Genomic DNA, 13660 nt, shown 5'->3' with positions numbered 1-13660 from the left:
TTGTGAAGGTTAACATTTGAATTTAAACAAGTTATGGTAGAGCTGTAATCTCCACTCAGAGTTATATAGTAAATTATGATAATGAACTAAGGAATGCTACATAACTATAAATATTGTTCAAAACACTCACTGGACTGACATCTGTTTCAGCATGAAACAAATTAGACTTTGAGGAACCAAGATATAAATACTGTAGAGTGGTAAATATGAAGAATCTGTTTGTCTCATTCTATGGCATTACTTGTAGATAAAGACAATGATTGAACCATAAATTAATAAAGCATCTCTCTTCATTGTTTTTATGCATGTAAATATCAGCTTAATATTTAATTTATTATTATTATTGAATAATTTAAAATGGACACTGATTTACTAATTTACTTGCCAAATTCTGCTGTTCTTTTACGATTGAGCTCAGTGACTTTCACTAGAACATAATCAAGTTCCACCCCTCTACATCTGCCAAGCCTGATCTATTGTCCAGCCACGTGCCACACAAACAGGCATCAATTAGGCAAGCTGTCTCTTTTCTGTAGCAAACATGGTTGTTTAGTCCCCGTCTCCATCACAGCACCTGTCCCAGACATGTTGGAGTCCTTTGAGCTGCTGTAACTTAACCCCTGTTCAAAATACATTGGTGGAAAAAAAAATTGCTTTTGTCACAGAGATTATGTTCAGCTAATGCATATTTCAAATAAGATTGTTCTGTTGTGCAAATATTTACGGCTCTTTTTTGTTCAGCTTCTTGTGCAAAAAAGCATGGCTACTGTTTCCTGGTGATATCAGAAAATAAACATCAGGAATATGTGCATGATTGGATTGAACTGATTTTTTTACAGCATGATGCTGACATCACCATGTCTCAGGTAGGGATAGCGTGTCCCAGGTGAACTTTCAAGTAATTTTTTTTACTGCCCAGTTTTTGGGATAGCAGCCAAAAGTTAAATTTTGGTCTCTTCTGACCAGAATAATTTTTTTTTCACGTTTATTGTGTCCCCCGGATGGCTTGTGTCAAACTATTGGGAGCTTATTGTAGCTGCCTTTCAGAGAACGAGCTTCTTTCAGCTTCTTATTCACAGTCTCTACCAACATTGGATCCTAAGCCCAAGTTTAACATCTGTATAAAAATTTTCTATGTCTTGTGCATGGCCTCCATGTCCACCCTCCCCAAATCTTCATAATATCTTCTTCACTGGTGTTCATTAATGTCACAGAGTCTTTCTGCAAAACAGCTCCATTTATACTGAGATTAAATTACACACAGGTGCACTCAATTTACTAATAAGGTAACATCTGAAGACAGGTGTTGGGATTTGATTTTATTTAGTGGAATCTGAGGAAAGCAAGCTGATTGCAAATGCAAGTCCTACTTTTCTACATCTTTATTTGTAAAATAAATAAATTAATAAATGTCGGAAATCATCCTCGTTCCATGTCACTATTCTGCAGTAAATTATAATGGCCTCTTGCATAAAATTTCAATAAAACAATCTGAAGTCAATGGCTATGGCAAAACAAAGCATGAAACTTCAGGTAATGTGAATATTTTATCAAGGCACTGAAGCCACAACCTCAAAATCCTGTGCTTAAAAATGTAGATGCCTTGAGTGTCAAATGAAAATTATTAAACCTGTATGAAATGCTTTTTATTTGAATGATGAGTCGTGTTTCAGAGTGAAAACATTCATACCTTCATCAGAGTGCATGTTATATTCACTTAGTCACTGTGTGATAAAAGATTGAATGAGTTCATGCAGCGATGAGTGATTGATCAGTGCAAAAGAAATGACATGATAATCTACAAAAAGTGTAGGTTCTTCAGTATTTCACTATCTTCTGCCTTCTTTGTGCGTTATAATACAATGTATGTGGAAAGCAGCAAAATAAAAAGTGTGTTGCTATTGGATGGTGTGTGTTTGTTTGCCCGTAGGTGAGCGTGTACCTGGCAGTTTTTGACTGTGCAGCAATCTGTTTTGTGTAGATGTCAGTCTAAAATGTGGTTATCCATGCTGAGAAATTAGTGTGTGAATGATGTGGTGGTGTGACATGAAGGCCAACACTCTCTTCTGTTGTCAACATGTTAAAAGGAAAAGCACATCTGATTTTGGGTCAGTTTTCTGTATCGTGCATGGCCATCTAATATAAATGTTATACCATCTAAGTAAATGTTTTATGTACATTCTTCCAGAATCTTAATTTTGCACACTCTGAATTTTGTTTCAAAACATCTATACCTTATTTTGTTGATTGAAAATAAATGGGGGAAGATTATAACTTAGAAAAGGAGTTTAGAGCTGAAATCACTAAAAGAAAAAGCTCAAAATAAACAGATGTACTCATGCGTTCATATATTCTTATTGATGTTGAAAGCTAAGTAACTTCAGGGTCATTTTGGTGGTTTTTGTTGTGATTATAATCTGATTAGAGCAAACAATTGTTTTAATAATAAATGGCTTCACCCAGCCAACAAAGTTTTAATATTGTTTCAAAAATATTTTAAAAAGTTAAATTTTCTGGCAGGGGATGAAAACCTAAGAGCTCATATTACCAACTCATAAGTATCAGTTTAAAAAAAAAAGCAGGCATGGGAGCAAGCCATCTTTGTTTTTTTACTTCAATCAAACCCAATTAATTTCCATTCAGAGAGAAATAAATCTATTTTTAACTACTAATATTTAATTACTTAAAAAAAAAAAAACATTAAATTTTTTAGATCTAATTAAATAAGAGAATACAGATGCCAGCTCAGCTAACAGTAAAATGTGTAAATTCAGCATTTCATTTGTCCCAATTTGTATATATTTTATGCTAATTTGATGCAAATTGGCAGTGATAAATAAACATAAAAATATGCAAGCAACTGGAGCACTCAGCAGCAGACGTTACTGTCTAACAAAAACATAAGCAACCAGTTGTCCTGCTTTCTACCATTCATTGGTAAAAAGGTATTAAAGATGCACCATTTTCAGTTTTTTATATCAACGCCTTCTAATATGCATCTCATACATGCCAAAAGTAAATATTGTCTTGTCCACAAAAGATACTGTTAATCTGTTCTCAAACTTCATGGTTTAAAGGAACCGCAGCTAATTAACCGCACACCAAAACAGGAATACATTTTAATATTGATCCTCTTATGTCCCTGGTGCATTGTCTGTGTGCATTTGTGTGTGCGTGCAAGCGTGTCGGTGTGTGTTGGGGTGTGCAGTCAGGAGTATGATTATGAATATTTTAAGAGCACATTTAACATGGCGAAGCCAGAGCAGCCTCGGTGAGGGATTTGCGCCTACTCTTCAGCTAATGACCCCAGGCGCTTCCAGCAAAGCTTCTTCATATTTTAAAGAAAGTCGATAGAGCTCCAGCCCAGTCAGCAGCATTAAGATTCATACAGACGCCACAGGGACCCTGAAAAAATTAATAACACGCGTGTCTAACAATCCTTCCTGCGATTTAGTGGAGCACCCAAGCTCTCTGCCTGAAATGCAAAGTAGTAATGAACACACAGATAAGATACATTCCGAACACGCGTCTTTTACCCCTCAAGTCAATGCAAAGACACACGCCGAAACCCGCTCGCTCTTCTTTTTAACCAATACACCCATCTGCTCTGACACCCAGAGATATCTAAACAAACTCTTTCCAGTACTTTGCACTCTGATATTAATGCCCCGTCTTTCCTGTCTGTTTCTTCTCTAAAACATAAGAACGAAAAAGTCAATTTCTTTCTCATGGTAAGACAGAACAACGACATTTTAAAGGTTTGTAAGCATTTTTCACTTGCAGATGTCCAGAGGCACTAGAGATTCCTCCATAAGCTGGGTCTAATTATATTTGAATATATCACTACAACAGTTTACATTGCAAGCATATTGTGGGTGGTTTATTCTAGCGTTATGTGGGATACTTATGAGCATGCAGCATCATTCCATTAGTATATATCAGACAGAGCTCAATTGCAGTTTGGAGAAAATCTCTCAGGGGAGTTAGTGAAACTCAGACCTGTTCCAATGCAAATGTATTTAAGTCGTCTTGGTTTAAATGATATAATGCTTTGGATTTTTAAACTGTAATACTTTGCATTCCCAGGTTCTGCCAACTGAAAGTGCTTCAATCTTTGATTTTGTGATACATTTTTAACATGAGCTGCAACAGAGCTCAGCTCATATGCCATCTATGGAATGTATTGATAGATTTTGATGGACAAAATTCTTGATGCCTTTATAGTAAAACACACAAACATGAAAAGGCAACATCTTGTTGGTGCTGCTGATGCCAGTCTAACTTCAGATTGGCTCTGTCAAAGTTAGTTGTTTCTCTAAACAGAGATTGTTCTGACAGTTTCCATTGCTGATCACTGATACTTATTACACTGAAGTGTGCTTCAAATAATCATAAACTATCCATCTAAGAATTAAAATGAAATGACTTGTTGGCCTTATGTTACATATGATGAGTGTACAAATGATTTTTTGTTTGTTTATTTCAAAAGGTGTGGTTTCGTTGAGACAAATAGTTGATATAATACTTTGGACTTTGGACTTTTTCAATCTTCCTTGTTTTTGTCACTTTCAGTTTGCAGCTTAACTAACCTCAGAACACTTTACAGTAAAAGTTAATAAATTTTACTGTAGGTAGATCACAGTTCAGTTTATTACAGTAAAAACAATCTGTTCAATGCAGTCATATTCAGAGTCAAACCCATTTCAAAACCATTTATTTTAATATACTACAGGCATTTCCAGGGCAAATACAGTGCAGTTCCAAGGACTCATATTCATTAGGTTAATAATCAAACTCATTTGATCATATTTTGCAGCATTTATGGGGTTTTATTTTGCCGTGAATCATAGTTAGTTTTGAGAAAAGCTCAAGTGTGTACTTTGACTGGTCTCCCTACAAAAGCATCATCAATACTGAAATCTACCTTGTCATAAAATCTAATGGGTGTGTAAACACAGTAAGGTAAGTGTGCGGACTAGCAGTAAATGAGGTGCTGCAGTGCACCGGGTTTCCCTGAGAGTCAGGACAACAGCAGAGCAGCAGGCTCTGCCCTCCCTGGGATGCTAGACAGCATATGGCACTGTCTCCCAGTGAACAGCACACCACCCAAGCAGCCTGGCAGCTTCACAGTGTGTGTAGGGGCGTGTGTGTGCGTGTGTTTGTCAACCCGTGTGCGTTGGCCAAGGGTGAGTGTGGGGGTGTGTATGTGTGTGTACATGGCTGACTGTTTGTAGAAGATGGACCAAGACAGATGGCTGGCCAGGACTGAATAAAGTTTTTCAAAAATTGCACAGAGGATGAAAAATATGTTATTATTATTATTTTATTTATTTATTTTTTGCTCTCACGCAGAAAAGCCTTTCGGGAAACATTCATATTTTTACACAGTTTTTGCAGAATTTTTTTGCCACTGCTTTGAAGTTTGCAGTAAACTTATGCATTTTGCATCAGTGGGAGTTACTATTGCAGTTAAAACATTAACTTTATTGTGCAAGGATATGACTGATATGTATTTTTGAATGAGATCTAATTATTGGCGAGATTTTATTGCGAAAACAGATTAGAGCTTTTGACTGAAGAAGGAAGGGCTGCATCACTGCCCACCAAGCCGAACAGTTTCCATCCTTACATATTGAAGTTAAAGGGGAAAGAAGAGAATCAATAAGGCATTAGTGGAAAGCCATCGAAAAAATGCTGGAGCATTTTGTATCTTGTCACAGTCAATAGGTCAAGAAGTTAGAGGTGATTTATTTAAGTTAAATAAATAAATCCATCTCATTTTTACTCTTTGTCCATATATAATATTTAAAGAAACTATGGTCCTATTAACAAACAAACAGGTTTCATTTTCATAGTTTTGTTTCTAACCGCTGCCCACATTTGATCTGAGCCTGTTTTTTTAAAAAAAGAAGGAAGAACATTTACATCTAAAAATCTTCCTCCAACACGCAGCTCTTCCAAATCCTCTGGTGGAGACAACTCTCTGAGGCCATGATGAGAGGCTCATGTAAGCAGCTCATCAGCAGACTGTTTGCCCATATGTGCCTCACACCCCTGCGTCCCCAGTGGCTCTAGGCTCTGTGCAATGAAACCATCTCATCTGCCAACATGGACCATTTTGAAAATACCCCAGTTTATCCTCTGACAGGCCAATCCTGCCCTCACTGGCTCAAGTTATAATTTACCAAAAGAAAGCAAAGCCAGTCTGATGAACAAATCAAGAGCCTGGGGCAGGTATTGGCTGAGAGACACAAAGGAAAGGTCGGCCTAAAATTTTAATACAAAAGACAAAGCAGAAAATTAAATAAACTAAAGAAGTCAGCAAAGAAGATTCATTTCATTTGTGCAGATAATCACATGTACAACATTTAAAAATACATTCAGTTCAAGAGGTGCTTTGGAAAGGTCACACACAGAAAGCCGGGGTCCAGTCTTGTATCAGCAGTGTGTGTCTGCAGGTCCCGTATGGCGACGGTTCGCTTATCCCCCTGCCACCCCACATATGTTTGGGGCATAGAACAGTTGGACATGGCCGAAGGCTAAAATGGGTCAGACTGACACAGATGGGGGGGAAACTCCCCCCTGGGTAACCATCATGTGACTAACACCCATAGAAAAAAAATATAGAGGTAAATGTGAGTGGCAGATGATGTCAGAAAGTTGGTATAGCTAAAACAACCTGATTTTCTAATAAATTGAGGCAGGAAATACATTAACATATGAGATCAGAGCGCATCATGCAGTTCTCAAGACACTGAAAGCCAAGTATGAAAAATACAGAAACCAATTTAAAACTTTCATAAAACCTTCATTTCAATTTTCACTTTCAAAAATCTCTTATTTTGCTTTTTGTATGAACAAAAACATACAGTAGTCTACCAATAGCTGCAACCAGAATTTTTTGCTTCCAGATAAACTGAACAGGGTTGATTTCAGAATTGAACATTGATCTTTGAACCCTTCCATCTGAAGGTGGCTGTGCAAGAAAAATCAGAGTGAATAAATAGTCCAGACAGAGGTGTTTGTATCTTCCAGCTGTCTTTGGAAGCACTGGTCAAAAATGTACAGAGGAAAAGTTCAGAAAAGCTACAAGGATGTTATTTCAAGGTTTACAGGTTTTCCATACATTTGTTAATTTCAATAATGAAATTATGAGTCGACCCCTTGGTTGGTCTGAAAGTTATAAGGTCCAAATAAAGTCCCATTTTGCACTTTGGAATATTTGATCATTTTTGAACTGCTTCAGGGACTCAAATCAGTTTTGTAAATAAGCTCCCAAATCCTGAAAGATTTTTTTCTTTGCAGTTCACTTTATAACTGTAGGGTCATCAAAGAGAAGATCTTTTGCATCGCAAAACACCCAAGCCGTAACATGAGGGCATCACATCATATTGTGCAAAACACAAGCCATGTTGTCAACTGCGCATCAGTATGTGGGTGGCATGTGTTCACTGAAGCGCTCATATGTTTACAGTGAAACTCTTGGATGAAAGTCAAGTTTGCAGCTGCAGCCTTGGAATAATTCATTGCTCGCCTTTTTACCCAGGAGGAGCCACAGGTAGTTGATGAAGTGGCAGTGCCAAGACGCCCAACTGGCGAAGACGAAGCGCAGCTGCCAGGAGTCAGCGTGGCCAGATGCCGCTGCTGATGTACCATGTGTTCCAAGCAGGGCAACAGTGTGTTTGTGTGTGAGCCGAGGTGGGAGGGGAGAGAGCCGAGAGCTTGCCAAGACATTCTCACACTGATGCCAACCTGACACATGCTTGGGTACTCCCTACGGTTTGTGTTACCCTCTCAGCCTCTCTCGAAGATCTATGGGGGGTCTACGTTTTGTTTTTTTCTTTGGTTCTCAGATGCAATCCTATTCCAAGATGAGAGTTGGCGCCAGCTTGCGGTTGTTCTACCCATCAGCGAAGAGACTGTTTAAGGTGTTGTTTTCTGAAAAATACGCTGGCACCAGGTCGCTGCGGCAGCAGTGTCGGCCCGATTACCTCCTCTAGTCCTTATGCAACCCATACCTTTCTTTTCCATTACAGACGTATACGTGGTGCTCGTTTTTCACCCTCTACTCTTCTTCCCTCTTTGCATAGTTCCAATAATTGTAAATAAATCTCTGTTTGGCTCAGATTCCAGTCCCCTCGACATATACGATGAAGATATGGCCAACGTCCAGGAAACGAATCCAAAAACTCGAGTCGCCTTTGCTTTTGTCTTTCCTCGGAGATTTGGTTACTTTTACGCAGAATCCTGACAAAACGTGCCATTTGCATCGAAAAAAGAGGCCAAGGACTGTGAAAATTTCCCACTATTAAAATATTTCCTGAAGCAACAGTGGTGCAGGCAGGGATAGAAATTGCAGCTTTTCCCTAAAAATGGGAGTGGAGTGGTCTTTGACGATACTATTCCTGTGAGTGGAGGGGGGTTCTCTCAAACAAAGCCTCCAATTTCGTTAGGAACATGCCATCCTCTTCTGCAGAGTAGGGGGTTTGGGGAGGGAAGAGAAAACTTTTTGAACGTGTGCCATGCCTGTACCATTCTCTTACTGAAGGTCCGCGACTGCCAGCTGGCGGCTGAATGTGCCCACTTGCACTGCGATGATGGAGCCAGCCAAGCTAGTTGGCACGCTAAGTGAAAGAACTGGCATGTGATCTGAGGCCAAAGGCAGCACCGTGTGTGTGTGGTGGCTGCATAGATGCTGCACTGCCTCCCTTCACTCGCATCCTTGGTTCTGTGGTGCACCAGTGAAGCTGCAGGGTGTGGGGTTTTGCCAGCATCCACAAAGTAACAGAAAGCTCCAGTGATTTTAACAAATCTGTAATTATTAAGGATATAAAGTGTGTGGGTCTGCAAGAAGCACTAAAGAGGATTGCACCAAGTACAATGGAATAATTAGAAGACTAAACTTATAATCTAAATTTGCCTTTAGAGAGGCAAAACTCCAAAAGTCACAAACTGATGGCTCTTTTGTAGCTATGAAAAAAGCAGCATTAAACAGGGGCGGCACATATCAGCAGAATCAAAGTTACGTTGATATTACTCTCTTATTCTCTATATAGCTTATTCTATTACTGTGGTCTGTTTAAGGAAATTTGTTTCCCTTGTATGTCTCTTGATACAAACCAAGATTGCAAGATTTGGTCTCATTTGCATTGTTAATGATTGAATGTGGGTGGATTTACAAGTTCCATTCAATTGCATAAGCATGCAGTAAATGCAGAAGCAGTAAGCAACATGGAGTCAGTGTGTTTTTTCTCAAAGACATGTGAGTGTGAGTTAGAATGATGGGGAACTGGAATCAAACTCACAACCTCTCAGTTGCTGATGTCTGCTCAGCCAAAATGTCTGGGTGTTTTCTTGAATAATCTTTATGCTTGTACAACAGATTTCAAAATGCAAATATACAATCAAAAAGAGGCTTTCTGTATGATGAGTGAAGATTTTAGCACAAGAACGCAGTATACCATGCTTTGAAAAAGCACTCATATCTCTATAACTTTTTCACATTTTGTCACAAGAGATCCAGAAACGTCTTTATGTTTTATTCCAGTTTCATGTGCTAGACCAACACAACGTAGTGTGTTGTAAAGCAGAAAGGAAAATGATGAAGGTGATTTTTTTTTTAAATTTCTACAAACAAATATCTGAAAAGTGTGGAGTACATTTGCATTACTCCTTAGAACATTAAATGAAGATGTTATTGAAGTGTGGCAAAAAATGTAAGTGTGCTCCTCAGCCATTTTCTTAACCATATGGTTGATGTGTTCAGGGAGAAGACAGTTTAGTTTTCTGGCACACACAGAAAACTAAACAGTTTGGAGGCCAAAAAGTTTTGTTTTTTAAGGCTTCCTGCATTATCTTTCCATTTTTGAAAGTTTAATTGAAATAAAAAAATGTTATAATTTGGGACGTTGTTTTATTTCTTAGCCAATTTTAAACAACTTTTTCCTAGACACTGAGATGTGTTTCTTGATCCACATAATCGTGTTTGTTTACTTCTGTTCTCCACCAGATGTAGTTCACTTCTGAAGGCAGTTGGTGGCATTGTATCTTATTTGGGGGTATCCAAGAAAAGGGTTTGGTGCACGAACACATCCAAACAAACAGCTTTCTGATTTTTATTGGTAAAACATTTTTGAAAACCATGTAGCCTTTTTCTTCCACTTTCCATTATGTCTTGTTTTATCACCTAACACACCAAAAAAAACCACATTGAAGTCAGTTGTAACATGACAAAATGTGAAAATGATTAGAGGAATGTGATACTTGGTAATTAGGCACTGCTATGGAAAGGAACATGAACTAGTAAAGAAAATACAACATCAAGTTGCAAGGCATAATACATGTGACTTGTTATCTAAGCCCCAATGACTAGAGCTTTTAGGCTGATATCAATCTTTCATTTTTGAGGATGTCAGGCAAAACTCAGATTACTGCATATTGAAACAGTGGTTTAAAGTTGATTTCTCTACTGAGAAAAGCACACAGTACAAGAATGAACTTCAAATTAAATTTTTTAAAATAAAATCTTTAAGTTCTTATTTTCAAGGTATATTTCTTGATTAATTTAATGCGTATTCTGTGTATGTTCTTTTCTAATGTTTTCTATAGTCTATCTATATCTGTCCTTCCACTATCTATCTATCTATCTATCTATCTATCTATCTATCTATCTATCTATCTATCTATCTATCTATCTATCTATCTATCTATCTATCTATCTATCTATCTATCTATCTATCTATCTATTTTTCACTAAATACTTGAATAATATGTGCTACTTCCTTTCACTGGAAATGAATGGTTCCGTGCTCGTTTGTTTCCTACCGGCAACATATTGGCGCCGCACCGTCCTTCACTTTGCTGTGGGGTAAGTTGAGAGTGAAACCTTGAATAATAAACGATTTGTCTCAGGAGATGTGATCATAAGTGGGTTCTGAAATCATTACGCAATCTTCAGATTTTGTTTTCTGTCGGAATGACATCTTTCTGCCCTCCATAATTGTTTGCGTTCGTATTTAGATCGGATAAAACGTGCTAGTGTCAACTGCACAGGGCACAGCTGAGGCAATGACAGGTTAAAGGAGCAGCTACTCCTGTGCTGTTTTCTCACTGTCACGTTAAAAAGCGACCGCATAATAATAATGCGAGAAATCCTGATACATTATGTTGCTTCCACGGCTGTAAGAGTGATCTTCAACTTTTTATTCACATCCCAAGGGGAAATTGGTTTGCAGCAAACAAAAATAAATAAATATACTGAAAATAGGCATCCACAAAATAAATCGCATTCATTCTATTAGTACCACACAACAACACACTAGGATAAATAACTCTTGTCCTTGTGCATTAAACTTGCTTTATTTGATAAATTTGCTCCTCACAGCATCTACAGTCACACAGAATTCATTTGTAAAAAGAGCAAAAACATGGTTATTCATTGTGATAATCTGTTCATGATTATTGCTTTGCCCCCCAAAAATGTGCAAGTTTTTATTTTATACCTCTTTTTTCTTTACAATAAAATACTCTGAAGAAATCAACCTAGTAATAACCCAGAATAAATAGTCATGTTTTAATTCTGCTAAAACCAAACAGAAATATTTTTTCTTCTCATTTTCCAGGTTGATGTTTGAGATTAGAATTAGATGGTCAGTGCTGTGGATGGAGCTGTCTTGACATGCAAACTCCAGTAGGTTTTGAGGGGGTAAATTTTAAACATGCTGTCAGAGCTGTTTACCTTCACCAAACACCCTCTACGGAGGACCTTTCTTCACTGGAAAGCAAGTTACTCCAAAAAGATTCACCCTTTATATCCAGGATGGTGGTCACTGGGAATTCCAGTTCAGAAAAGCACTTACAGATGGACTACTGCACCATCCTCAAGGACAAATACGAGGCCTGTCTTTACTAGAGCTCCTGGGTTTGGGGAAACGCTTGCAATCGTAGACAGCAGTGGGAGTCACAGCTACAAGCAGCTGTACTGCAGCAGCTTAAGTCTTGCCAGTAGAATCAGTTCAGCATTAAATTCTGGCTTTGGGTGTCTTGATGGAAGACGAATATCCTTCCTGTGTCCAAATGATGCTTCCTACGTGGTGGCACAGTGGGCAGCCTGGATGAGTGGCGGCACGGCGGTACCACTTTACCGAAAACACCCTCTTTCAGAACTGGAGTACATCATCACTGATTCCCAGAGTTCACTGCTGGTGGCAGCACATCCTTATGCAGAGACCCTTGAACCTCTGGCACAGAAGCTGGGGCTTCCATGTCTAACGCTCCCTCCTACATCGGACCTGGACACTGTAGATGACATTGGTACACCTTCAAGAGAAGAGGAGAACGCTAACACGGACTGGGCTGATCGACCGGCTATGATCATCTACACCAGTGGCACCACAGGCCGTCCCAAAGGGGTTCTGCATACACACAGCAGCATCCAAGTAATGGTAGGTAGTCACCTATGAACCTTTTATTTATTTTATTTTATTTATTGACTTGCATTTATCACAAATCTGTTTTGAGTTTAACGTTGACTCTATTGAACATAGTATAATAAAAGAATGAACAAATTTATATGAAAAGAAAATACAATTTTTGTTTTGTTACAACAAGAATCAACAAATGTAGTGTCTAAGTGCCACTGTCTTGCAACTTTTGGATCCATCTCAGCTCCCACACCTGAAACAAAATCCTGTGTTACCTCCTTGGCATGTCAGCAGATCTGGCAAAGGTCTGGCCATGAACCATTCATTTGATTTAGGGATATTAGAGCAGGAATGCATCCTAAAGTTGCAGAACATTTGAACTGGAGGAATGGAATTGCAGATCACTGTCTAGAGTGGCAGATGGTTAGATCAGTGCAGTCAAAACACAAGTTTTTTCTTTTTCTCTACCATTTTTAAATGTTTCAGAACATCAACAAAACATATATCAGGAAAAAATAACATTACTAAAAACAGAATGATGGTGTTAAAGACTAACACTAAATAGAAACACATGCAACTTTGAAAACAGTGATTAGAAATAGTTTTTACTTTACTGATTTGTCTGCGGTGGTTTATCACAGGATTCTCATGCTGTATCCACTGTAATTTCAGTATGAATTATGTAATAGGTTTTATAATGTAAGTTAATCTTTTTTTTAATTGACAGATTTCTCTATAAACATTGTTATCTAAGCAGCAAAGTCAGTGGTGAGAACACCCATGTCCCTTCAGATTTCCGTAGTTTATAAGTTGCATAAGTTGCTCAATCCAGAGTAAAACTATGTATATCTCCCATCTTTTTTAATAAACGAAACATTCAGAAACTCTCATTAGAATTCTGTTTTTATACCATTAAGAGTCCACAGAGAAATAGTCTGAATATTTTTGTCCAATCAGGCCTATTTGTCCACAGCCTCCTTAATGAAATAACCCTGAATAGAGGCAGAGCATCGGTTGTCTCTGACTGTCCCAGAAAAATTAGTGAGTGATTGATTTCCTGGAAGTGAAGGCCGTCAGGTTGTCAGGATTCTTGGAAGGTGCTGTTGGTAAATTAATTTGATTGAAGAAATATTAAGTTTAGTGTTCCTGGCTTTTGTATCTACAGTCCTGACGGCAATGAAAAGTAGACGGCTGAAAAACCTGCAATTACGTTACTTGAATCACTAAGAGGCACTGAG

The 13660-nt window shown here is 38.2% G+C and overlaps 1 protein-coding gene across 1 annotated transcript in view; it reads left to right on the top strand.

Moving 5' to 3' along the window:
- Positions 1-10810: 10810 nt before the first annotated feature.
- The window catches only part of acsf3 (acyl-CoA synthetase family member 3), a 30925-nt gene continuing 28075 nt past the window's right edge, over positions 10811-13660 (top strand). The window contains exons 1-2 of the mRNA XM_032561177.1: positions 10811-10867; positions 11622-12443. Coding sequence (XP_032417068.1) covers positions 11718-12443 — 726 coding nt within the window. The 5' untranslated portion in view covers positions 10811-10867; positions 11622-11717. The remainder of the gene's footprint in view (positions 10868-11621; positions 12444-13660) is intronic.

Source organism: Xiphophorus hellerii, chromosome 4, assembly GCF_003331165.1.
Source record: "Xiphophorus hellerii strain 12219 chromosome 4, Xiphophorus_hellerii-4.1, whole genome shotgun sequence".
NCBI classification, from domain to species: Eukaryota; Metazoa; Chordata; class Actinopteri; order Cyprinodontiformes; family Poeciliidae; genus Xiphophorus; species Xiphophorus hellerii.
Note: the sequence above shows the minus strand (reverse complement) of the source record. Positions and strands in the feature narration are given on the sequence as shown.